This window comes from Bos indicus, chromosome 11, assembly GCF_029378745.1.
Source record: "Bos indicus isolate NIAB-ARS_2022 breed Sahiwal x Tharparkar chromosome 11, NIAB-ARS_B.indTharparkar_mat_pri_1.0, whole genome shotgun sequence".
NCBI lineage: Eukaryota > Metazoa > Chordata > Mammalia > Artiodactyla > Bovidae > Bos > Bos indicus.
In genome coordinates, this window is record NC_091770.1 from 15730818 (window position 1) to 15755514 (window position 24697).

A 24697-nucleotide genomic window follows, 5' to 3' on the forward strand; every position below is an offset into this window, starting at 1 on the left:
TTATGTTGTCCCAGAGCAGCAGCTTTGGGTGCCCTGCTTCATGCGTCGAACTTGCACTGGTCATCTGTTTGACATATGATAAAGTATATGTTTCAGTGCTATTCTCTCAAATCATTCCACCCCCTCCTTCTCCCACTGAGTGCAAAAGTCTGTTCTTTATGTTTGTGTCTCCTTTGCTGCCTTGCATGTAGGATTGTCAGTACCATCTTTCTAAATTCCACATATATGAGTTAATATACAGTATTTGTCTTCTCTTTCTTACTTATTCTACTCTGTGTAATAGGCTCCAGGTTCATCCACCTCATTAGAACTGACTCAAATGCATTCCTTTTTATGTGCTTGGTCATTCAGTTGTGTCCAGCTCTTTGTGACCACATGGACTGTAGCCCACCAGGCTCCTCTCTCCATAGGGTTTCTCCAGGCAAGATTCCTTTTTATAGCTGAGTAATATTCCATTGTGTGTATGTATCACAACTTCCTTATCCCTTCATCTGCTGATGGACATCTAGGTTGCTTCCGTGTCCTAGCTTTGTAAATAGTGCTGCAATGAACATGGGATACATGTGTCTCTTTCAGTTCTGGTTTCCTCGGAGTGTATGCCAGCAGTGAGATTGCTGGGTCATATGGCAGTTGTATTTCCAGTTTTTCAAGGAGTCTCCACACTGTGCTCCATAGTGGCTGTACTAGTTTGCATCCCCAACAGTGTAAAAGGGTTCCCTTTTCTCCACACCCTCTCCAGCATTTATTGTTTGTAGACTTTCTGATGATGGCCATTCCGACCGGTGTGAGATGATACCTCATTGTGGTTTTGATTTGCATTTCTCTAATAGTGAGTGATGTTGAGCATCTTTTCATGTGTTTATTAGCCATCTGTATGTTTTCTTTGGAGAAATGTCCATTTAGGTCTTTTGCCCACTGTTTGACTGGGTTGTTTGTTTTACTGATATTGAGCTGTGTGACTGTATGTTTTGGAGACTAATTCTCTGTTAGTTGTTTCATTTGCTATTATTTTCTCCCATTCTGAGGGTTGTCTTTCCACCTTGCTTATAGTTTCTTTCATTGTGCAAAAGAGACATGTGTTAGGAAAGAGGGTTCTTTGATATTACAAGAGCACATGATACAATGAGTTGCCTCAAGGAAAATTCTTGAGGTTTAACCAGGGCTTTGTCTGGGGAAGGGGATGGAAGGAAGATTGTTTTGGACATTTGGTGTGTGCAAGGGGCTCATGAAAGGCGGAAGCAGATCATGTTCCAGAGGCTGAAGAGCTAGTGTGGTTGTAAGACAGAGTACAAGGGAAGATTTGCTGCAGGGGGAAGACCATGAGGGGAAAGACCATGCCAGACCCTCTTGGTCCTATTAAAAATGTTGGTCTTTATTCATACATCTCTGAGGAGATATGTGGTGTGTTAGAGGAGATGGGATAGGTAGATTTGGCAGAAGTACTGGTAGTTTCAACACTTTGAACTCCTCACGAGACAGCATGAGCTGAGCCCCTGAACCAGGTGCAGGAGGCCCTCTGCCTTGAATCTTATGCCCATTCCCAAGGGTCTCTATCAGTAGAGCTGTGAGGTGTTGATCTTTGGGAAGAAGTTGTTTTTGTTTGTTTATTAGTTGCCTATTTGATAAGCTTTTGTTTATATAATCAGTGCTGGTCAGAAAGTGCGTGTGGTTTTAATTTTCCCGTTTGGCATAAATTTCACAGTTGCCTATCAAAGTTCCATTCTTATACTCATTTTCACATACCAATGCATATTATAATCCAAAAGTAGAGCCTGAACTTTACCTTAACTAACTAAAATTCACAACCATGGCATAAACGCAGCCCTGATTCATGGATTTACTAATGGAACATGACTGACCAAATTGGCAAGTGATTGCTCTCCACAACATCCTGCGTGGATCCAGGTTGGGGAATAAAAGTATATGAGTTCTTACACCTAGATGTGTGCAATCAATCTGATCATGACCGTGCTGCTGCAGTTGAGTGACAGAAACAAAGCACCTCATTTAGCAGCAATTTCACTTTGCCAACCAGATTAGCAGAATCATAAGCAAAGCTATTAGGTCACCCTGTTACTCACCCCAAGTTACACACTTGGCCACTTGGCCAAGCAGTTTTGCATTGCTAACTAAAGTCACACATTTCCCATTACAAATAGGCCATGTCCTTTTTTCCTTCTGCTTTGGGTAGAGTTTTAGGTTCTGTATCATCTATTGATCAAGCTTCTTGTCTGTGATGTAATTGCAGTGCCATCCATTGCTCATTTTGAACTTGCAGTTTTTGTAAATTTCTCCTGTGAGCTTTTGCAGATTGTACCAAAATGGATTTTTCCATCTTAATATTTTATGGCAGTCAAGCTTTCAAGTGTGAAAGTTGAATGTGATGGAAAGCAGATACTGCAGAATACCTTTCTGTTCAGATTGAGCCAATGAATGGATTGGATTTTTCCACAGCGCTCTGACAATGCTCATGAATACCCCATCATATCTTTTTGGCTTTGTTGCTTTATTCATTTTATTTCTCATCTTTGTAATTCTGCTACTCTAAACTTTTCAGAGGGCATAGTCCTACCTAAGTTTGTCTTTGAGTTGAGCTCATCCATAGCACAACCTGACCTATATTTATTTCTCTCTTTGCCACTTTCATCATTGAAAACTGTATTCCTACTATGAGTCAGGTATTTTGTTTTAGACCCTGGGGATTGATAGTGGACAAAATGAATTTCTTCCCTTCATTGCACTTAGACTCTAGAGCTCACAAGGCAAAAAGTAGAGTATAGGGTATGTCAGGGTGATGAATCCCATTAAGGAAAAAAGCAGCCTAAGGGATTAGAGAGTGTTAGAGCTTCTATGGAGGTCAGGGAAAGCATCAAATGATAAATGATTCACCAAGTGTTCCTTGCTGTTCAACTCTTCTTGTGTCTAACCGTTAAATGTGACTAGTTTGAGGCTTCCTCTATCCTTTTAGTACAGACACCTTAGGGTACATTGATGAGACTTTTTCCTTCAATTTTTAATGTATGAGAACATGAAAGACTAAAAAAAGCATTCCTAAATCTCAGTGTTTGGAGAAAAGTCCTACACAGGGCATTTGTTAGTTTTCATCTGGAGAGATGACAGTCTCTACCTTGCAGGGCTGTTCTGTAGATCTTAGTAACCGTTTTTTCTACCACTCTCCTCTCTCAGCATATTTTTAAGTTATTATAATTAAACCTAGACATTGTTGTACAGAGTAATACTTTCTTTGGCATTATGCTTTATATATATATTTAAAACTCATCGATCTTGATGTCCATTTGGCTCTTTTTTCTGTTAAACAGTTTCATTAAGAATTAAGAATGACCATTTTGACCCTTCTATTCTACAGAGATTTAAAGCCAGTGACACTTTCTCCTAACTAAATGGTGAACTTACTGAAACCGTTAATGGCCTTTTTGTATTCATGCCATGTATACTGTATCTTACTATTTGGTGCTGCTCCTTAATTTATGAATTAGAGCAGGAGTTTGGTGCAGAAACAGGTAAAATGTTAGCAAGTGTTGCCTGAGGGTTCATCCTTTTTCCTAGCATGAACCCCCAGGCCACACCTGCTATGTTTAGTTCAGGGCACATGATCCTTCATTCTCAATAGTTTATTATATCTGTCCCTCAGTGCTTTCTTGGCAACCTTTGTTGGCTCCTCTGTTAATGAAGCTGCTTCTTTCAAGTTGTGGATTTCGGTGCTCTCTTGAGAGCCACTTTCATCATTGAGCACTGTATTCATTGGACCTCACATTCAGCCTGGAGCTATTGCCCATGCGATCTCCACCTCTTAGAATTATTTCATCACCTTGAGTTCTGGCCAGTTCTCTCTGGCTGCTTTCAATCAGAATCTTTCTTGAAAGAAGCCAATGTGTCAAGTCCTCAATTTACATGTTTCGCTTGTCTCAGGAAAGTTAAACTGGCCTGATTCAAACCTGACTACAGCCATCTCCCAAAGGAAATTTCTCTAACATTTAATTGTTTAAAGGTATATTCAGTAACTCTGATATATCGATCACGTTTCCCTGAATTTGAGCAGATTTGGGTTATATGACCTTTCTGAAGCTTAGTTTTAATATCTGTAAAATGGAAATCGAAGTACTTTCTTCATAGGGTTTATTATCAGAATTAAATGTAGTATTGGGCTTCCCTGGTGCCTCAGATAGTAAAGAATCTGCCTGCATTGTGGGAGACCTGGGTTCAGTCCTTGGGTTGGGAAGATCCCTTGGACAAGGGAATGGCTGTCCACTCCAGCTGTATTCTTACCTGGAGAATTCCATGGACAGAGGAGCCTGGCGGGCTACACTCTGTGGGGTCACAAAGAACTGGACACGACTGAACGACTAACACAAAAACGTTATCATTCTTCTTCCCCAATCCTGTTACCTCTGTTTTATTTCCATTGTCCTGAAAGAAAGGGAATGGAATAATAACTGATATCTGTTAAAGTAAATTATATGTCAGAGTTCTGTGGATAATTGTCTTTTCTTTGGCTTTCTTTAAGCTCATCTCACAGAGTTTTTAACTCTCTGTCATAGAAGCTTTCTCTTATACATTTAATTCATCTTAGTTTTCTTTCAACTTCTGAACATTTTTGTTTTGCTGAAATATACTTCTTGAGAATCACAAGATTTCTCTGCAGGAAGATTGATCATTCCTAACAAATGTTTCCACTTTTGCAGTACTAACATCTTTCTTTGGCTTCATTTTCTTTGCTCACCTTCACAAAATACAATATCTATCACCTGGTAGATATGTCAGCTAGCTGTTTTTGAGTTTATTACCTTGCTTTGTGTTGAGTTTGTGACAAAATATGTGTGACTCGGGAACACAAATTTCTGAGATTTTAATCAAAGCAATCCTTCTTTGTTGGCCATAATTAAGTTGATGATGAGTTTATGACTCCCATTTGAGTTTTGTAAATGTAGTAGATCTTCAGCATTTGAAGAACTTCATATCATTCAAATCACTTGACAACTGGCTAGCTGCAATCTTAACTAAAACCAGGTACAGAAAACTTGCAGGATAGATATGGAGAGCTCCTTGTTCTAGGAGTTCTTTTCACCCTAGGATTTCTTTTCAGATTTTAGGAGTCACTGTTAACCTTTATGGAATATATGAATATTCATAGACTTAAGTGAAATTGAAGACTTTAGTCCTACATTTGTTCTTATATCAGATGGCAACTGAGCTCAAGGTCTACCTTTTGTAGATAATGTGCAAGGATCAGTCTTATCCCTGAATCATTAAGTGCTAAAGGAATCTTCTAATCAGTCAATAAATAGTTTAGTAGAGCACCTGCCTTCATATGGGCTTCCCAAGTGGCTCAGTGATAAGGAGCCTGCCTGCCAATGCATGTGATGTGGGTTTGATTCCTGGGTCAGGAAGATCCCCAGAGAAGGAAATGGCAGCCCACTCCCCTTGCCTGGAAAATCCCATGGATAGAGGAGCCTAGCAGGCTACAGTCCATAGGGTCACAAAGAGCTGGGACATGACTGACCACAGAGCACACACTGTCTACAAGATCTGTTAGATGCCAGAAAAGATGTGAAGTTGTAAAGAAGCAAACCATAACAAGGTAGGATGGTCGTCATAAGGATGTGAGGGTAGAGGAGTTGGGGAGATGTTATTAAAGGGTACAGACTTGCAACTAGTAGGTAAGCCCTGGAAATGAAATGCACAGCTTAGTGATTATAATCAACAGTACTGAATTGGAAATCTCAAAGTTGCTAAGAGACTTGAACTTAATTGTCTTCATCAGGAAAGAAATGATAATTGTGTGACATGATAGAAGTGTTAGTAATACTCCAATAAATGTTAATAATTTTGAGATAGGATGTCAAAGCATCCCTTAAGCTTGCACAGTATTGTCTTTTATTGAAGTATGGCTAATTCACTGCTTCCCTTGTGGCTCAGCTGGTAAAGAATCTGCCTGCAATACAGGAGACCTGGGTTCTATCCCTGGGTTGGGGAGATCCCCTGGAAGAAGGGAAAGGCTACCCACTTCAGTATTCTGGCCTGGAGAATTCCACAGACTCTATAGTCCATAGGGTCCCAAAGAGTTGGGCATGACTGAGTGACTTTCACTTTACTTTGACTTCACTTCATAGTTGATTCACAGTATTATATTAGTTTCATATGACAACATAATGATTTGGTATTTTTAAAGATTATCCTCCATTTAAAGGTTTTATGAAATAATGGCTGTATTTCTCTATGTTGCCCATTATATCCTTGGTGCTTAACTTACATATTGTTTTAATGTCAGTTATATCTCAACAGAAACCCCCCAAAACTACTTTTGAAGGTGGGAAATATGCCTGTGTGGGAATCCTAGTTATTGTAATAATTTCTGTATATGTTATAATTTATGTATATTGTAATAACTGTATATGTTAATAGTTTACAGTTACCTGTGGTACAGAAATTGATTCTCAAATAGGTTAATGGGATAGCTCCCCATCATAGGTAATAAATGGCAGAGCTAGGACATGATCCCTCATCTTTTAGCATCAAAGCTAATATTGTTTTGTCTTATGTAGTAGCTCATATACCTCTCATGTACACCCAGGAAAATCACAGGACAGCGCAATACGATTTTGAGATAGTAAGGAAAATTAAAGTCCATAGGAAAGATCCATGTGAACTGGAACCATCCCTTGCAGGCAGCAATAGTTTTGGCTCGAGAGTCTGAGATGGCAGACTTGTCCAAGGTAGCCCAGATGAGTTTTGCTAGAAAACAAAATGATCTTTTGTAAAGCTGAGATAGGAAGCCAGTGATGTGCTGAGATTAGTGGATTGATTTTCATCTGGCATGCACACACCATTGGCATTGGTTTTCCAGTTCCCAAAAAGTAGTGATGAATCTTTGAGGAACAGACAATATATTTTCATTGACAGCTCTGTTACTGCACATTTTTAAATTTGGTCAGAACTGACAGAGGGTGAGATCCTAAGGACTTACTATATACCTCGAGTGCAAGTGAGGGGAGGATGTGATTGTCCTGGCCTAACCAGAGTCTGTCTTTCATTTTTACCATGCTTGCTTTTCTGTCAAATGTATTCTCCCATCATCTTTAGTATAAAGATGATGTGTGAAGAATAGCTGAGGGATGATTGAAGTAATGTTTGCCTTGGGAGTAATCCTGTATTTTCATGTAGTTGTGGCGATGGAATAAGACTTTTCATTCCGTATCAAATGGTGCTCACTCATGGAAGTCTCTTGGTCATTAAGGAATTAAATGAGGCTGAATGGTCTCAGAAAAATGACTGGTTCACCTTGTCAATCTTTGAAGTAAATCTTTTCTTTACTCATTGAAAGTAAATGAAGCAATGCAGGTAAACTCTTGCCCTGGACCCAGTTCTGACCAACCTCAAGGAACTGATGGGTGGAGTGATAGGGGGCAGCACCACCATGGGCTGACTCATGGGAAGGTGGCCCCTGGATGTTCTCAGCACCTTACAGGTCCCGCCCACCAGGGAAGGGCTTCAGGCAGACTGGCGTGTTCCCAGGATACTAAAAAGGGAAATTTCAAAAGGCTTCCTGACCCAGATGAACTACCTCTCAAGGCAATGAGAGAATTTGCAGGTGGGATTGCTGGCCAGCTGGGAATCATCTTTGTGAAACTGTGGAGGATGGAAAGTTGCCAGGAAGCTAGAGCGAGATTAATGTGCTCATTTCTCCCAAAGAAGAAAGAAGGTGGAGTTCAGGAACTAATGACCATTGAACTTCATGTTGCTCTTGACAAAGAACTGTAGACTGCAGGATTTCAATGATGAAGTGAAACATTTTTTAAAGGATGTGATGATCATAAGAATTAGCCAGGGTTCACTAAGGACACAAATTATGCCAGACTGTCCTGACTGCCTCTTCTAATAGGATTATTAGGAAAGGAGATCAGGAAATCCTGTACTCATGGAATATCTAGTTTTCAGCAGGCATTTGTGAGAGACATATGAAGGTATTGTAGACAAGAAGGATCAATTCAGAGTGGATGATAGTATAGTGAGGTGGATTCATAACTCCTGGGAACTTCCTTGCTGTGGGAGGTTTAATTAATTTATTGAATGGCAAGTGCCAGATTATGTCCCCAAGTCCCATTGGTAAATTGGTTTTTTGAATTTGTAACCCAGTTTTCTATGGACAGTGTCCTTTTTGAACTCATCATGTATTTGTGTAAGAAGTTGGGTGATATGGCTCTTCTGTAATGCTAGACTGTAATGCTAGAATGAGTTTTGAGCTCCAATATAGAAAACATAGATACAATCATCTTCCTCTGACTTGGGGTAAGAGGTGGATAATCGGTGACGGATGATAGGGTAGATATGACCACCTTGTTTCCTATGGCATTGTTTCTCCCAAGGGTTAGAGGTAGGAACTGTGGGAACCTGACCTTCTGTCGGTACCACTCAGGGCCCCACAAGTTTGTATCCTTGACTAAATTGATGAACATTGGAAACTATTGAAAGTTTTTAAAGTAGAGCAACAACATCATTGGCCAGATTTGTGTTCTAGAAAGATTGTTCTGGCTGCAGGCTGGATAATGGATATGATAGGGAAAGACTTTAAATAGAGAGATAAAAGACGATGCCAGTAACCCATATGAGAGATTGGGAGTGGCAAAAATGAAGTAAAGTTGGGTGTATTTGAGAGACATTTGGGTAGTAGAATTTATGTGACTTTGTAGTAAATTGAATGTGGGGAAAGAAAGAGAGGAAGGAATCTAGAAAGGATGACTCCCAAGTTTCTGATTTGTGTGTTTAAATGGATAGGGGTAACCTATATTGACCCGGGAGACAGCATAGAGAGAAGGCAAGAGAAAGATGTTTCGGCCATGAGGACTCAGAGGTGCCTGAGTGACATCAAATAGAGATGTCCCAGTAGACTAACCAACAAAGTGTGGGGATGAGCAGTTAAGGAGAGAGGTCTGGCTAAAGATACAAAACTGAGTGTATTCATTTCTTTTGCATCCACCAAATGAGGTTCCATTTTAGACACCTTCCTTCTATATATTCTTTTTTTAAGATTGAGGTATAATTGAGAGAGAGTATTATATGTCAGGTGTACAAAATGAGTCAATATTTGTATACATTGCAAAGTGATCACCATAATAAGTGTAGTTAATATCCATCACCATACATAGTTTCATTTTTTTTTCTTGTGATGAGGACTTTTAAGACCCACAGTTTACCCTTGAACAATGTGGGCATTAGGGGCACCAACCCTCTGTGCAGCTGAAAATCTGCATGTAACTTATAGTTCACCTTCTGCATCTGTGGTTGCTCCCAACTGCAGATTGTGTAGTACTGTAGTATTTTCTGCTGGAAAAAAAAAAAAAAAAAGCTGTGTGTAAGTAGACTCATGTAATTCAAACACATGTTCTTCAAGGGCCAACTGTATTCTTTTGGCAGCTTTCAAGTATGCAATTCAGTGTTGTTAACTATGGCCACCATGCTGCACATTACATCCCCATGACTAACTTATTTTATAGCTGGATATATCTGCCTTTTGAGTCTAAATCAAAGAATTTTTAATGATATTTTACTATATAACATTTGTTTCCTTAAGAGCATAAGTGCCACTAAGCTTATGTACTTATTCAATTCAAACTATTCAAACTCTTCTATCCACAGGATTCTGGTTCCATGCAGTTATGACTGTGGCAAGTAAAGAAGGAAATAAACACATCAAGCTCTCCTAGATATTTCAGAGTGTTCTGGTTCATTGTTAATCATGGTAGTTGCCTGGCAAAATAGAATTTATTCAAGTATCTCATGAATGGTAATCTGCAATGCCTGTTAATTTGCTTCAAGAGAAAATATGGTCTTAGAAATTAATTTTACTCTTCTATTCTGCAGTCTCTGGTCCATGTATGATTAAAGGGAGCAGTTCATACAATTTTCAACTTAACATATTTGAAACCAAACCAGAACCTAGACATAACATTTTCACATTGCTGTTGGAATTTCCATGCCTAGTATCTAAGTTCATTCTGTCCCTTTATTTATTTTGGCTCCGATCTTTGGCTTCTTCTTTCAAGTAGTTTGCTTTCAGTATTTACGAGAGTGGACTCCCACAGCCAAAGAAAGGTTGGATAATTGATCAGTTGAAAGTGATATTTCCATTTGTCATGGAGTTAGGGTCACTTTACCATAATTAGTGATATTGTGAAAGTGCAGTAGAATACCTAGGCAGTGTCAGTTACTTGGCTGTTTTCAGTATGCATATGGTGCACACATACAAGATGTCCCTGTGCATTATTTAATGATAATTACTGATAATACTCTATTTCTGAATTCCATAATAAGAAAGATTTCATTTTAGTGAATTACAATGCAAATGAATGGTCGCTGACCTAAAACTAGGTTTCTGCTAATGTGTTCATGATTCTCTGTTAATACTGAAGTGGAAAGCTGTATTGCTTTTGTGGTGAGCATCGTGAAATGAAATGGATATAATCAGGAGCCTTTCCCTCTCCACTGTTTTCTGCTTTATGTATGAAAGACCTTGATTAAGTTATAGACCATTGTAAAGTGTAAGTCACTCAGTTGTGTCTGACTCTCTGTAACCCCATGGACTGTAGCCCACCAGGCTATTCTATTGATGGAATTCTCCTGGCAAGAATACTGGAGTGAGTTGCCGTTCCTTTCTCCAGGCCATTGTAAAATTAAGCATAAATTTTGATGCTTTGTGTATTTTGGGTACTTTTTGTAGTTAAAGTTTTTCTTTAAATTTTTGGTTGTTTATGCTCATTATATGCCTTTTTACTGCAATATACAGTGGACTTACCCTGGGGCATTCAGATCGGGCACAGAACTCAGATTTTTCCTTTTGAATTAACAGTATCCTAGTAGGAGCTTAACGAATGTTTGTTGAATGAGATCAGTGAATGATTAGATAATGATTATTGATATAATGCTGTGTTAGCAAATAATAAAAACAAAGTCATACTTTCTCTCTTCAACTGTTTCCATCTCTAGATTTAACATTGCCTATGCCAGAACCTCATAGTCAGGTTTAAAAGATGGTCTTTGGAGTTAGGCTGACTGGGTTCAAATCTGAGCCATCAATTTCTAACTATGTGACCTTGGACCTTGGACAACTATGTGAGAAGCTTTGAACTTCTCTAAATCTCAGGTCCTTCCTCTGTGAATTGTTAGCCCATGTGGATTTTGTTACCATTAAGTGAGAGAATATATGTAAAGCCTTCAGTGACTTTAGACAGTCAGTGCTTGATAAACATTAGCTACATTATCTGCCTCTTCTGCCTGTACTCCACCTTCAGACTACCCAGTAGTCTTATTTTGTTTGTCCCCTAGATTTTTTTTTTCTTAATCAGATTCAATGCCATCTTAGAATTTTTGAAAGATTTTTTTTTCACCTGTTACAGATTTTCCCACAGTTTCCCAGAGTCATGAGTCATGTATCTTGCTTCAGTGATGCCTCACATTCTACTGAAATTCATCAGCTCCCTAACTAGACCTCCACACATCTGTGATTCTTTGGAATATTTTATCTTGTAGGGGATGCTGCTCTACAGCTATCCTCTCTTCCTCCCTCTCTTCCACAGTAAGCCTTCCACTGAATTTATTCAGAGCATGTTTGGTTCCTTTTTAGAGTTATTTTGCAGAAAGTAAATAAAGCCACGAAACCATTATATGTGCACCTCATACCAGAGCTTCTTTTCCTCCTAAAGAGCTAATTCGAAAGCTTATCTTAAAGAATCTGCCCCTCTTTTGAAGACCCACTGTTTCCATTTCTAACCACATTCAAATAATTCATGTTTTATTTCTTTTTTTTCCCCCTCTTTTCCATTATGCCACATTCTTTAAGATGTGGACGAATGCCTGGAACCAAAGATCTGCACAAATGGTACTTGCTCCAACCTTGAAGGATCCTACATGTGTTCATGCCACAAGGGCTACAGCCCAACTCCAGACCACAAGCACTGTGAAGGTAAGTAGTGCGATCAGATTTCTCATTTTATTTGAACTACACTTAAAAACGTGTTAGCGCAACTAGCTTTAAGAAAGGAAACCATACGACTTGTCATTTATTTAACTGGGCTTCCTAGAGCACATGTTGGTTGGTCTCTGAAAGTGAATCCTCATGGTGGTTAAATTCCTATTTATTTACATAGAGAAAAACAGTGAATTTTTTGAGAACATCTATAAACCACAGATCTATTTAGTTTTTTTCTAGTTGTAAAAACAGTTCTACAACTCTGTGAATATACTGAAAACTATTGAATTGTACAGTTTAAATAGATAAACTATGTGATATATAATTTTTTATTTTAATAACATTGCTATTAAAAATGCATTTGCTATAGAAAATGTAGCAAATGCAGAAAGGTAAAATAGATAATCTCTCAGCCTCATTTGTGGATATTCATATCTCAAGGATGTTTTGTATCATTAAGATTATGTACTGTGTCCAGTTTTCAGTCTTGCTTATTGTTATTTAATAGTATATCATGAGCATCTTTCATTAATAACTTGTTTCAGACATTAGTTTTAAAGGCAGTGTAATATTCCAGTGTATTGCTGTTTTTGCATTTTCATTCTGTTCTTCAGATTTTGTAAAGGTGGAATAATTGGGCAAAGTGCTCTGTGTTTAACTATTTCAATAGAACACTACTTTCTAACTTTAAAATGTGTGAACACTTATTATTACATACTTAATCATGTATTTGTTAAGCATTTGTATTTCCTCTTTTGTATATTTGTTAATATGTTTTACCATTAGTCAAGTTTTTAAGTCAGTGTATATGAACATGTTATATATAACAGATACATATATATGTATATATTTAATATATACACTTTCCTCTAGAATATTAGTGTAATTTGCCCATGATTTCTCTAATTTTTAAAGTAATTTTAAAGAAGTTTTCATCTTCTCTGTGGTTAATTTGTTTCCTTTCTGCTGTCTTCCATCACTTTTATACTTAAAGGATGCTCTTTCAAAGGAAGGAAGAGGAAATAAGTAAACCTTTTTCTTTTCTTTGCTGTCTCAGTGAAAGTGAAGAGTCTAGGGTGGTAATTGGGAGAAGGCAATGGCACTCCACTCCAGTACTCTTGCCTGGAAAATCCCATGGACGGAGGAGCCTGGTAGGCTGCAATCCATGGGGTCGCTAAGAGTTGGACACAACTGAGCGACTTCCCTTTCACTTTTCACTTTCACGCATTGGAGAAGGAAATGGCAACCCACTCCAGTGTTCTTGCCTGGAGAATCCCAGGGACGGGGGAGCCTGGTGGGCTGCTATCTATGGGGTCGCACACGACTGAAGTGACTTAGCAGTAGCAGCAGGGTGGTAATTAATTTGTCACTGTGGTAGGGAAACAGTAAACAGATACCCTACTATAGACCTGTAAGAACTGAAGCATCTTCCACGGGCAGATTCATAGACATTTGAATTTTTCTATGTGATCTTCCAGTGATCCACTGTACAACCTTGGAAAAACAATCTCAGGTTTCCCAAAATCATGTCATCTCTAAAATTCAGGAATTAAATGCTGTAGAGGGAAAATGCAGAGTTAATACATGTTGAATGAATAACTCATGACCACCTTCTTCCTCCTGGCATTGCCATCCCAAATGAGCCTGCTCCTCTCTAATCTGTCTGCTTCCCACTCCAGAATTCACACCATCAATTGCTATCACCCCCTAGGAACACTTGTATGTTCCAGTCTCTGGGACACTGTGCAGGGCGGCTGCTTCTATTCATCCTTTCTGTCAAGTGTATCAAGGAACCAATGCATTCCAGGCACTGCATATGTTACCAAGAGACTATAATCTCTCAAAGATGTATTATTCATTGAAAGAGATGCATAGCTGCAACAGCTAATTAGAGTTCACAAAGTACTAAGTGATGAAAGTTAAGTCACCAGTGATGTCATGTATTCCTGACATATGAGGACCAGGACACTTTACCTTCTTGCTGTTCTTCCAAAAACCTCTTACTCCAGTCTTAATCATGAGAAAAACACGAGGCAAGTCCAAATTGGGGACATACTATGGATTCCTGGCCCATATCCTCAAGGCAATTAAGATTGTTAAAACAAGGAAGGACTAGGAGATAATACATCTGAACATGATGTGGTCCCCTGGATAGGATCCTGGAATAGAAAGAGGGCCTGAATGGAAAAACTGGTGAAATCCAAATAAATTTGGAGTTTAGTTTTTGGATTTTTTTTAAATGCAGTATATCATATTCTGGTTTGGATAGCCTGGAGCTGTGTGAGCATGGATAAGTAATCTCATTTCACCAAGCCTTACTTGCTCATCTGCAGGAAGGTAGCAGTAATGGCACCTAGGAGGGTTGATGTGAGAATTGTGTGAGATAATAGGATAACGAGATACTGGAGAAATATGGAGGTAATACGTGGAGGATGAGAGAAGGCAGAGGCAGAGCATGACATTCTGTGGTGGATGGTGTTATTCACCAAGTAATAGGCATGTGCAAAGTCCTGTTGCAGCCAGGTACTGTGTGACTAATTCTACTTGCATGCTCCTGAGAAGGCTTTACAGAGGTGTTGCTATTTGAACTTGGTTTTAAAATATTGAGTGCAGAGGGGAGAACCTTAGTAGGCAGAGGAAGCAGCACATATCAAAACTTGGAGGTGGGAAAGAACTGTTTTCTCCACTTGCCACTTAAACGTGCCCTCTTCTCTCATTTTCCCGGTGTCTTTCCATTACAGCCTGGGATAAGATCAGGCAAGGTCCCCACCACCTGCTTGAGAAACCTGCATACTCACTGGTTGTGTTTCTTACTCCCCAATGTCCTTCCTTTTCACAATAATACATTGTATGACATCCTTTCTCTTTATTTTCTAATCTTTCCCAAACGACATCAACTTACAGATGCCAGATTCTGCTCAGAACATAAATCTGTTTTCCAGCACTGCAGTAACTGCCAGTTTCATTCTGTTGATAGTCCTAACTATTATCAGTGTCTTCACCTCCCTAACTCTTTTCAGGTTGTAAATATTAATACATTATCTAATGTATTGGATTGGCTGACATATTCATTTGGATTTTCCTGAGATGTTACAGAAAAATCTGAACAAACTTTTTAGCCAAGCCAGTATTAATCCATTACTTGTTTGAATCTTTTTGTATCTCTGCATCTCTTTGTACACTTTACTGGTATATGTCCTAAATGTATAAATAACTAGAGATAGCCTCTATTTTAACTCCTATCAGAATTTATCATAGTAATATGTGCAAAAAGTCCTTTAAAGAAAAGTACCTTTTATGAAATATAATATTCTCTATTCATCCCTTGGCACAAGGGAGAGAAGACATTTGTCCCACATGCCTATTTTATTGGAAAGTGTTCTTTTGTATAGAAATTTTATATCTCAATCAATAAAGGAAAAGATGCTTTTTTTTTTTCCTTAAATGCATAGAATTATGCTGCCTTCGTTCCCCTTGGTCCTTTTAAAGACCCAGAGATCACCTTATTCAAGATAACAGAGTTGCCTGGAGTTATTCCAAATGTATGTATCATTACTTATAATGAATTACTTCTGACAGTCTTCCCAACATAAATGAGTAACTTATGTAGGATGTCTGGTGTACCCTGACAGTACTTGGCATGGAGGGTATGTTCTTGCAGCAGACATCTTCACATGGGAATGCTTAGTTTGTCATCCTCTTTGAGAAAATCAGAAAGAGGCCAAAGCACTAAAAATGTTGTCAGACATTACATGAGATCCAACCAGCTACATGAGCTTTTGTTGGTCTTAAGTTCTTGAACTGATGTCTCAAGTATTTTATAAAATGTGCTGAAAGAAAATATGATGTGGGCTCCTCTTTGCTGACGACCACTTAAAAAGCTAGTAGACTGAGTGTTTTGGAAAGGTGTTGAATCATTCACAAGACAAAATTCTTAATTTCTCTGTTGGTAGTCAATGGTTGACAGCTAGGAATTATATACAAAAGAAGGGATTGATTGCACAAGAAGTGAAACAAAAGTTTCTAGTAAACTAACTGCTAGAAGAAATTAAATCAGAAACAAATTCCTGAACTCTGAATACATTAATAGTCAATGTGAGCTTTTTCAGGTTATGTGAGATAACCTGACTCACCTTGCTTGTATCAGGGTAAAATTCAAAAGGTTAATAATGCCTAACTGGCGGTTAAATGCAACTTTGCTTAGGAAGCAGGTAATTGTCAGTAATATTTAAGGGAAAGGACTGTGCAGTTGGTTGAGTTCTCCTGGCAAAAACTTGTAGATGCATTTTATTAAATAATAGGATATTTTCGGAAGGAAGCAATGCTGCTGCTGCTAAGTCACTTCAGTCGTGTCCGACTCTGTGCAACCCCATAGACGGCAGCCCACCAGGCTCCCCCATTCCTGGGATTCTCCAGGCAAGAACACTGGAGTGGGTTGCCATTTCCTTCTCCAATGCATGAAAGTGAAAAGTGAAAGTGAAGTCGCTCAGTTGTGTCCGACTCCTAGCGACCCCATGGACTGCAGCCCACCAGGGTCCTCTGTCCATGGGATTTTCCAGGCAAGAGTACTGGAGTGGGGTGCCATTGCCTTCTCCAAGGAAGCAATAGTCAGACATTAATCTTTGGGACCTGGTTTCCTTTTTAGATTAGGACTTCTTTCTCCCACTCTGAGTATAGGGCTGGTGTGTTTTCATCCGTTCTCTCCAGTAATTCTCACAACAAACCTATAGTGCAGGTGGTGAAGTTCAATACTACCACATTTTAATCATCATGAACTCTCACACACTGAGTAGCTACTCAGCAGGACATTCTGAGGCTGTATCTGCATAGACAAGACAAGACAGAGTCACCCAGTTAAACTGGATCAACCTCATGTCCAAACAAAAACATTCAGAAAATAAGTGCTGCTTCAGCCTCGTGTTCAAGTTACTGATGAGTCCAGTCTTTTCTTCATTTATGTGAATTCATTTCCACGATTAGAACACTTACAAAGAATTACGTTCTTTCTCAGTCAATAGCTTTTTGTTTACGCAAGGTATTTTGAAAACTCCTCACTCATCACTTTCTCTTTGACTTTCCAACATCTGTCATCAAAACAGGATCATTTCTCTTGGCTCTCCTTGTTACTTTGAAAATGAGCTCAGTGTCCTTTAACACAACTGTTTGATCTTACACTTTTTCAACTTCTTCTAATATAGTACAAGTGCCTATTTCCCTCCACAACTGCCTCCATTCTGGTTTTATTTCTAAAATTCTTGGTAGAGCTTTAATTCTGCCTTCTTTCTTGAAACTCCATAGGTCAGCAAGCTGCTTCATAGCCATTGTTTTGTGCTTGAGATTCTTTCTTTATCAACTGTAAAATATTTCCTATTATGTTTGTGTTATACCCAGAGTGAGAGAGAGAGACATGGCAAAGAGCTTGATGTTGTATTGAACGCACTTTTATTTCATCATAATTTATCATCTATTTGTAATTATTTGTTTTCTATAGTCCAGCACACTGAAGTTGATATGAAGAACATCGGTGGGCTGATTCAAATTAAAATATATCATGCATCACATAGCAGAAGTACTATTATTTTTGCAGTAATAACCCTAGGATGCATTATAGGGGGCAAAACTTCTTTTTTAATGTTTATTGAAAATTTTCTGTTGTTTGGGTCATGCCATAAAAGTCCACCCTGGAAATGGGAGGCTTAGAAGGCAGTAGCTTGGATTAGGGTCTCAAACTTGAGCCAATAGGTGTTTAGATGTAAGACTTAATGTAAAGCAATTGTCACTGTGTTTACAGATATTGATGAATGTCAGCAAGGGACTATGTGCATGAATGGGCAGTGCAAAAACACCGACGGCTCCTTCAGGTGTACCTGTGGGCAGGGCTACCAGCTGTCAGCAGCAAAAGACCAATGTGAAGGTAGGTGTGTGGCAACATGAACTGCTGTGATTTCAGTTTAAGGCACCTGCCTTAAAAAAATGTGCACTCAGTAAAGCAAATGTGTCAGTGTGTTCCTGAGAAACTACCCAGATGATTGTGTTATTGTGCCAGAAAGCAAGGCACTTACACTTAAGTCAGGGAAATCAATGAAACAGGATTTAAAAAGGCTGAATTTGAAAAATATGGTATTAGTGATCAGTGGCTGGCATTACTATTGGAAAGAAAAATGGTTGCTCCCTGTGTAATTCCTTATATGCAGAAAATCAATTCTATTAAAATTACATGAAAGTTTCACACAATAGGATTAACATTTACTTAAAGGAATTATGTCTGCCTGGTATTACGTTGTGGAATATTAGTGATTTAGTTTTTGTGTGCATTAAGCTTTTAAATTCCTTCCTTAAAAAAAAAAAATCACTAAAGAAGACTGTTCAGGCAGACTGAAATAGTGTCTGCCTTGTGCTCAGGGATACAGTCTGTGCAGTGTGCTCTGTTCCTACAGGTGACAGTGAGGGTTCTGGGCCTTGCTGGGGTTGACCTTAGACTTTAAAAAGTTAGTTTTTTTCATTGAACTTCATACAGAATTACAAGTTGACCCCTTCAACAGCACATGTTTGAACTTCATGAGTCCATGTATTTGCAGATTTTTTGGTAAATACTTAGAGTATTACACCATCAGTGGTTGGTTGAATCCTCAGATATAGAAACGTGGATACAGAAGACAAGCTGTCAGGTTAAATGTGGACATTTGACTGTGCGGTGGTCAGTATCTGTAACTTCTGCATCATTCAAGGGTTAACTGTACTGTACTTCTCAGGAAGGAGGATATGTTTCCTGAATTTAAAGATGCTGTGGTATTGCCTGTGACAAGCACAGATATCCAGAATTCTTGACAAGAAATGTCATTTAAGAACAGAATACACACTGCACATAATCAGTTATTTTATTATAAGGAAGCAATTTCTATCCATGTCTGTATGTAAACTTAAGATATTTAATGAGTAGAAAGGTCTCCTGAGGTAGTGTTATAAAAGAGACAAGGTATAATGATACTATAAAGCGATCTACCAATAGTATCATAACCTTCTTCTATTATCCCTTTCTAGAATATGGAAAGTCATTACAGTACCTAACCTAGCGGTGAAGACTGATCGGACACATACAAACACACTCATGTACACAGATTAATTAGGTGATTTGTTCTTAATTCTAGTCCCTCTCAAAGTTCTTTATTTTATGAATACTGGACTGTGCAAATGAATGTATGGTAAGAGTAGAGGTCCACACATAATATAATAAGGCTATCGTGTTCACAGGCCTTTCTTTTGAAGAGCCTGTGATGTCACTCCAAGAGAGAAGTCAGACACGGGAGAATCACTCACCAGGTTAGCAATAGGGTCACACCAAAATTTGAGAAAAAAGAAATAAAAACACACGTATTCCACTGTTCATTGCAGCACTGTTTACAATAGCTAGGACATGGAAGCAACCTAGGTATCCATTGACAGGTGAATGGATAAATAAACTATGGTACATATATACAATGGAATATTACTTAGCCATAAAAGGAACACATTTTAGTCAGTTCTAATGAGGTGGATGGACCTAGAATCTATTATGCAGAGTGAAGTAAGTCATAGAGAGAAAAATATCGTGTATTAACGCATATATGAAATCTAGAAAGACGGTACTGTTGAACCTATCTGTGGGGCAGCAGTGGAGGTGCAGACGGAAAGCACAGACTTATGGACATGGGAGGATGGGGGAAGGAGAGAGTGGGATGAATGGAGAGGGTAGCATGGAAACATACACTACCCTATGTAAAATAGATAGCCAACGGGAATTTGTTGTATGACTCAGGGAACTCAAACTGGGGCTCTGTAACAACCTAGAGGGGTGGGAAGAGGTGGGAGGGGTGTTCAAGAGGGGCGGGGCATATGTATACCATGCCTGATTCATGTTGATGTATGACAGAAACCAATGCAATATTGTAAAGCAATTATCTTTCAATTAAAAATAAATAATCACGTTGCCAGTAGGCCCATATGTGTAAATATAATCAACAAAGTTTATCAGCGACCTACATGAATTAAGTGCCCGCTGATTGGTAAAATACTAGGTTATCTGAAGAGCAGTAAAGAGCGTGGTAGACATGGGCTCTGCCTCAAGAAACTTAAAATCTAATGGTCAAAGCAGGTGATGAAATATATGGAATACATTACTTTGCCTTTTGTATATGGATATGATGCAGGCACATGTGTGAGTCTGAGCTCAGGGTTGTGGTTACAGAACAAATAATCTCTACAGAAGATGTGAGCATCGAGGAAGAAAGATTCAAAGCAAACGTAGGTATCAGATAGGCTGAGAGCAGGGAAGGACCATTGTGTGCTGCTATTTTCCAATAAAACTTTATTAACAATAATAGGTAGTGGTAGGCTATAGCTTACTGATCCCTGCTTTAGGCTATCATAGGCCATAGTGCTTTTAAACTCAGAGTGTTATACTTGAATCTTTAGAAGGAGTTCTAAGAAGCTTTATTGTGATTCCCAGATTACAGCCAAGCATTTGCCCCTCATCAGTGCCCAGTGGATACATGTGTACAGATTCTTAGCTCATTGCTCATCTGGGTTTCCCTACTGAAATATTAATGAGTGACCTTTTTACTAGAGCTCAGTCTGAGTCACATGATAAAGATTCTAAATGAATTAGAAATCAGATGGTTTACAGATCTCCTTTACGTGAATGATTAAAAACTCACTTTTAGGGATTTCCATGTGGTCCAGTGGTTAGGAATCTGCCTTCTAATACAGGGAATGTAGGTTTGATCCCTGGTTGGGGAACTAAGATCCCACATGCTGCAGGGCAACTGGACCTGTACACCGTAGCTAGAGAGAAGCCTGCATGCGGCCACGAAGATCCCATCTGACACAGGCAAATAACTATTTTTTAAAAACCTCCCTTTTAAAGCACCACTTCTAAGTTTCCTTTTACTCTCTTGCTCACAGATATTGATGAGTGCCAGCACCATCATCTCTGCAGTAACGGGCAGTGCAGGAACACGGAGGGCTCCTTCCGCTGCGTCTGTGACCATGGTTACAGAGCATCCGCCCTTGGAGACCACTGTGAAGGTGAGAGTTGCTCTTGGTTACAGAATCATAAAATGCCAGAATCAGGATCAGGGAAGTCTGAACATCATCCTGGCTTCTGTCCTCAACCCCATACTTTTGACTTCACGGTTGAGGACTTTTGATCCCTGTGAGATATTTTGCCTAAGGTCACACAAATAATGCAAAGAAATGCGAGGATCCAGGTTTTGTCTGCCCTGCTCGGAGCAGTTTTTAAGAAAAGTTATGCCAGCGAAGTGTGTAAAGAAGCAGTGTAACTTTTCTCAGCTACGGATACTTTATCCTGAGTATCTCATTCTGTATAGCATCCATTGGGGTGCAGGACAAGTGGTCCCAACGGTCCAAGTAAGCAAAGATGAGTTAATTTTCCAGATAACTGTAAAATTTTAAAAGTCAGACTTTAATTTAGAGCTTTTCACATAAAATATTTCTAAAAGATATCCCACTGTGAGTCTTCACCCACTTTCACTACCTGCCTTGGCTCAGAGCCCCTCTGAGGTGGTCGGGGTTGCTGTAGCCACTTGTCACCAGCCTGGTGCTTGTGAATTCTCTGGGTTCACTGTCCACCCAAGTAATGGCATTTTTTTCCAGTTTATCTACTGATTTGCTACTGTTAGATCCTATCAGTTGTGAAACAAGGAATGTGAACACAACAGAGTTTGCCTCACACAGTTAGGTAGAATATGCATGAGGTTCTGAACCCCACGTTTTATAGATGAGAATAAGCTCGTTTAGTGACTGGTTTTGTGACACATACTTCAGTGGCTCCAAATACTTTTCAGTTCCAAGGGTTGGGAAAGACCAACTGTATTGTATAGCATCCTTCTGCTCTGACCAGAGAACTTGATACATACAGTCACAACTTGTCTGGAGGGCAAGTAGGGGCAGTTTCCGAGGTGTTAAAATGTATGTTGTTGTTGAATCAGTGAATCATCTTCTAGGATTTTATCCTAAGGTGGTAATGTTCTTTGAAGAGTTAATACCACCAGTGAAAAGTTGTAATCAATGTACCTATTGAAAAAGTAGGCAGATGATCAAGTGATAAGTCGAAAGAGTAATAATTGATTTTCTGAAAACTGTGAATGGGGAACACGACAATATCTGGGTAAATGTTGATGATTCGACATAATGGCATTCCAGGATGGAAGAGGCAGTCGTATTCTCAGGAACCAGTCATGGAAGGGTCTATTTTGGAAGTGGGTAGGTGGCAGGGCACATGCCAAGGCACTGAAAACCAACACGGACCCTAGTATGTATTCTGTCTGCCCTGTGTCCTGGCCTAGCCAAGAGGATAACCAGCTCACTGACTAAATCTTGGGCAATAGGTCCTTGTTATGGGATATATCCCTCTTATTTTGGCTGTTTTAATGTGTAACCATTTCACCAGGAGGCTAATATTTTTTATTCTAAAACCATTATGTGAAGAGCCAAATAAAAACTTTTACTCAGCTTGCTTGTCATCATTAGTATATATGTTCCATAAGAAAGCTTCTTTTCAGAAAAAGAAAAATTTGAGAGGTACAAAAGAGAAAAGTAGAAATTGATTAAACAAAAAGCTACGTAATAAAATGGACCAATTTCGTGTAAATCTCAGAAGAAAGAAAAAATTAGAAATCCAAAAGGATTTGAGCAGTATAGAGCAAATTAAAACATGAAAAGACAGTAGTACATTTGTATCTAAAATATATTGGATCAAATCATTGAAATGGGTACTTTTTAAAAGAAAATTTAAATCATAAAAATCAACCCAAGAAGCAAAACATCCGAAATAACCCATATCCCTACAATAAATTGGAAAATATATCTAAAGATTATCTTCAAAAGATAGAAAGAAACCTTCTTTTTAAGCATATCATCAGACTCTTCAAATCAGGGCTAATTTCTCTACTGTTCTGGATTATAAATAGGACTGGAGTCCATTCAATACTTCAGAGCTCCCTTTGAAACGATAATAGGACTTCAGCCTGCTAATGCCCAACAAGCACTGTTTCCAATCCTTCCTAATCGTACTCAGCTGTAATTAACTGAGCTGTGACTGTTCACATGCCTTTCGCAGCTGTGAGAGGAAGAGCCATCTTTCTTGTTGGCGTTTATATTTACATGTGTAATATTTTTCTAATAACTCTGGCAGGGACTGTGTTTTCTTACACTGTCATCCTGCAGTCCTGCTGGACTGCTCATGGGAGTCAGAATCCCGAGTATTGCGCTAATCTCCGTGTGCTCTCTACTCCAGCACACTCAGTAGCCACCCAGTCTGTGATGCTGTGTGGCCAGTTGTCCTGGTTATTAGAGGTGTTTGGCATCTCAGTCCTCAGAGGCTCTGCCTCTGATTTGTCTTCCTCCAGGCACAGTCTCTGCCCCTGTGCCTACCTCGGAGCAGTAACTTGCGGTTGCTGTATGCTAGTCCCTTGCAAAGCCTGAGAAAAAGATTCATACTCTGTCTTCCTTGTAGCCCTTCTTTCTGTTGGTCATTTCTTTGCAGACCAAGTCGAAACAGGGAAATGCTGGTATTTCTTACCTTCTGACATTTCTTTCCAAGTCAAAGTCATCCCCCATTTATTCTTTTATGCATTTATTCAACAAATTTTTGGGACTTCCCTGGTAGTCGAGTGGCTAAGACTCCACGCACCCAGTGCTAGGGGCCTGGGTTTGATCCCTGATCAAGAAACTAGATCTTGCTTGCCACACCTAAAGATCCCACATACTGCAACTAAGACCTGGCAACAGAGAAATAAATAAACTAGGTCAGTAAATTTTTAAAAACAACAGCAACAACAAAAACAAACAAAAACCCAAATATTTGAGTGACAAGGATGTGCCAGGCACTCTTCTAGGTGCAGGATATACAGCAGTAAACTAAACAAGAAAAAAAGTCTTGCCCTTGGGTAGCTTACATTTCATTTGTGAGGGAGAAAACAATAAACATGATAAATAAGTGAACTATATAGTTTGTTAAATAGCAATAAATGTTAAGTGGAAAATTAAAGTAGGGTACATGAGGAGTGCTGAGGGAAGGAGGGAGAGTTTTAAATAAGTAGGCAAGCAGCAGCTAGTCTGAGATGATGACATTTGATTATGGGGGGAGTGTTCCATGAAAAGCCTTTGTGGAGGGAATTAGGAACTTGGTCATTTTAAGTTTGCGATGCCTATGGTGACTATCCAAATGAAGATATCTGAAAGGCAATTGGACTTACGTGTTTGGAATTCAGCAGTAAGTTCTGAGCTGGGATTCATCAGCATGTAGACAGTGTTTAAAACCATGAAGTTGGATGGAATCACATGGGAGTGTATGTAGCTAAGAGAGAAGTGGTCCAAAGACTGTCATGGTCCCTCATTTAGAAGTGAAGAGGTGATAGGAACAAGCAAAGGGGATTGAGAAAAAGTGGCAAGTGAAGGAGGAAAACCAGAATCCAAGAGATGAAAGTATTTCAGAGAGGGAGTAATGAACCTGTGTTAAACATTGCTGCTAGGCAAGATGAGGACCAAAAGTTGATGGGATTTAGCAAAGTGGAGGTCGTTGGTGACTGGCAGCAGTCTCAGTGGAGAGGTGACCACGACTGACTGGTGCTTTCTTTAAAGCCTGATGGCCAGCTCCTACAAGAAATCTTTTCTTTCCTAGAAGAAGTCGCTCTTTCATATTACCCTCAGCTTCGG

The 24697-nt window shown here is 39.2% G+C and overlaps 1 protein-coding gene across 12 annotated transcripts in view; it reads left to right on the forward strand.

Moving 5' to 3' along the window:
• LTBP1 (latent transforming growth factor beta binding protein 1) overlaps positions 1-24697 on the forward strand; it is a 456275-nt gene that overhangs the window by 328264 nt on the left and 103314 nt on the right. For all 12 annotated transcript variants that reach the window (XM_070798479.1, XM_070798478.1, XM_070798481.1 and 9 more), the window contains 3 exons: positions 11855-11977; positions 17775-17897; positions 20924-21046. In XM_070798479.1, the coding sequence (XP_070654580.1) occupies positions 11855-11977; positions 17775-17897; positions 20924-21046 (369 nt within the window). The remainder of the gene's footprint in view (positions 1-11854; positions 11978-17774; positions 17898-20923; positions 21047-24697) is intronic.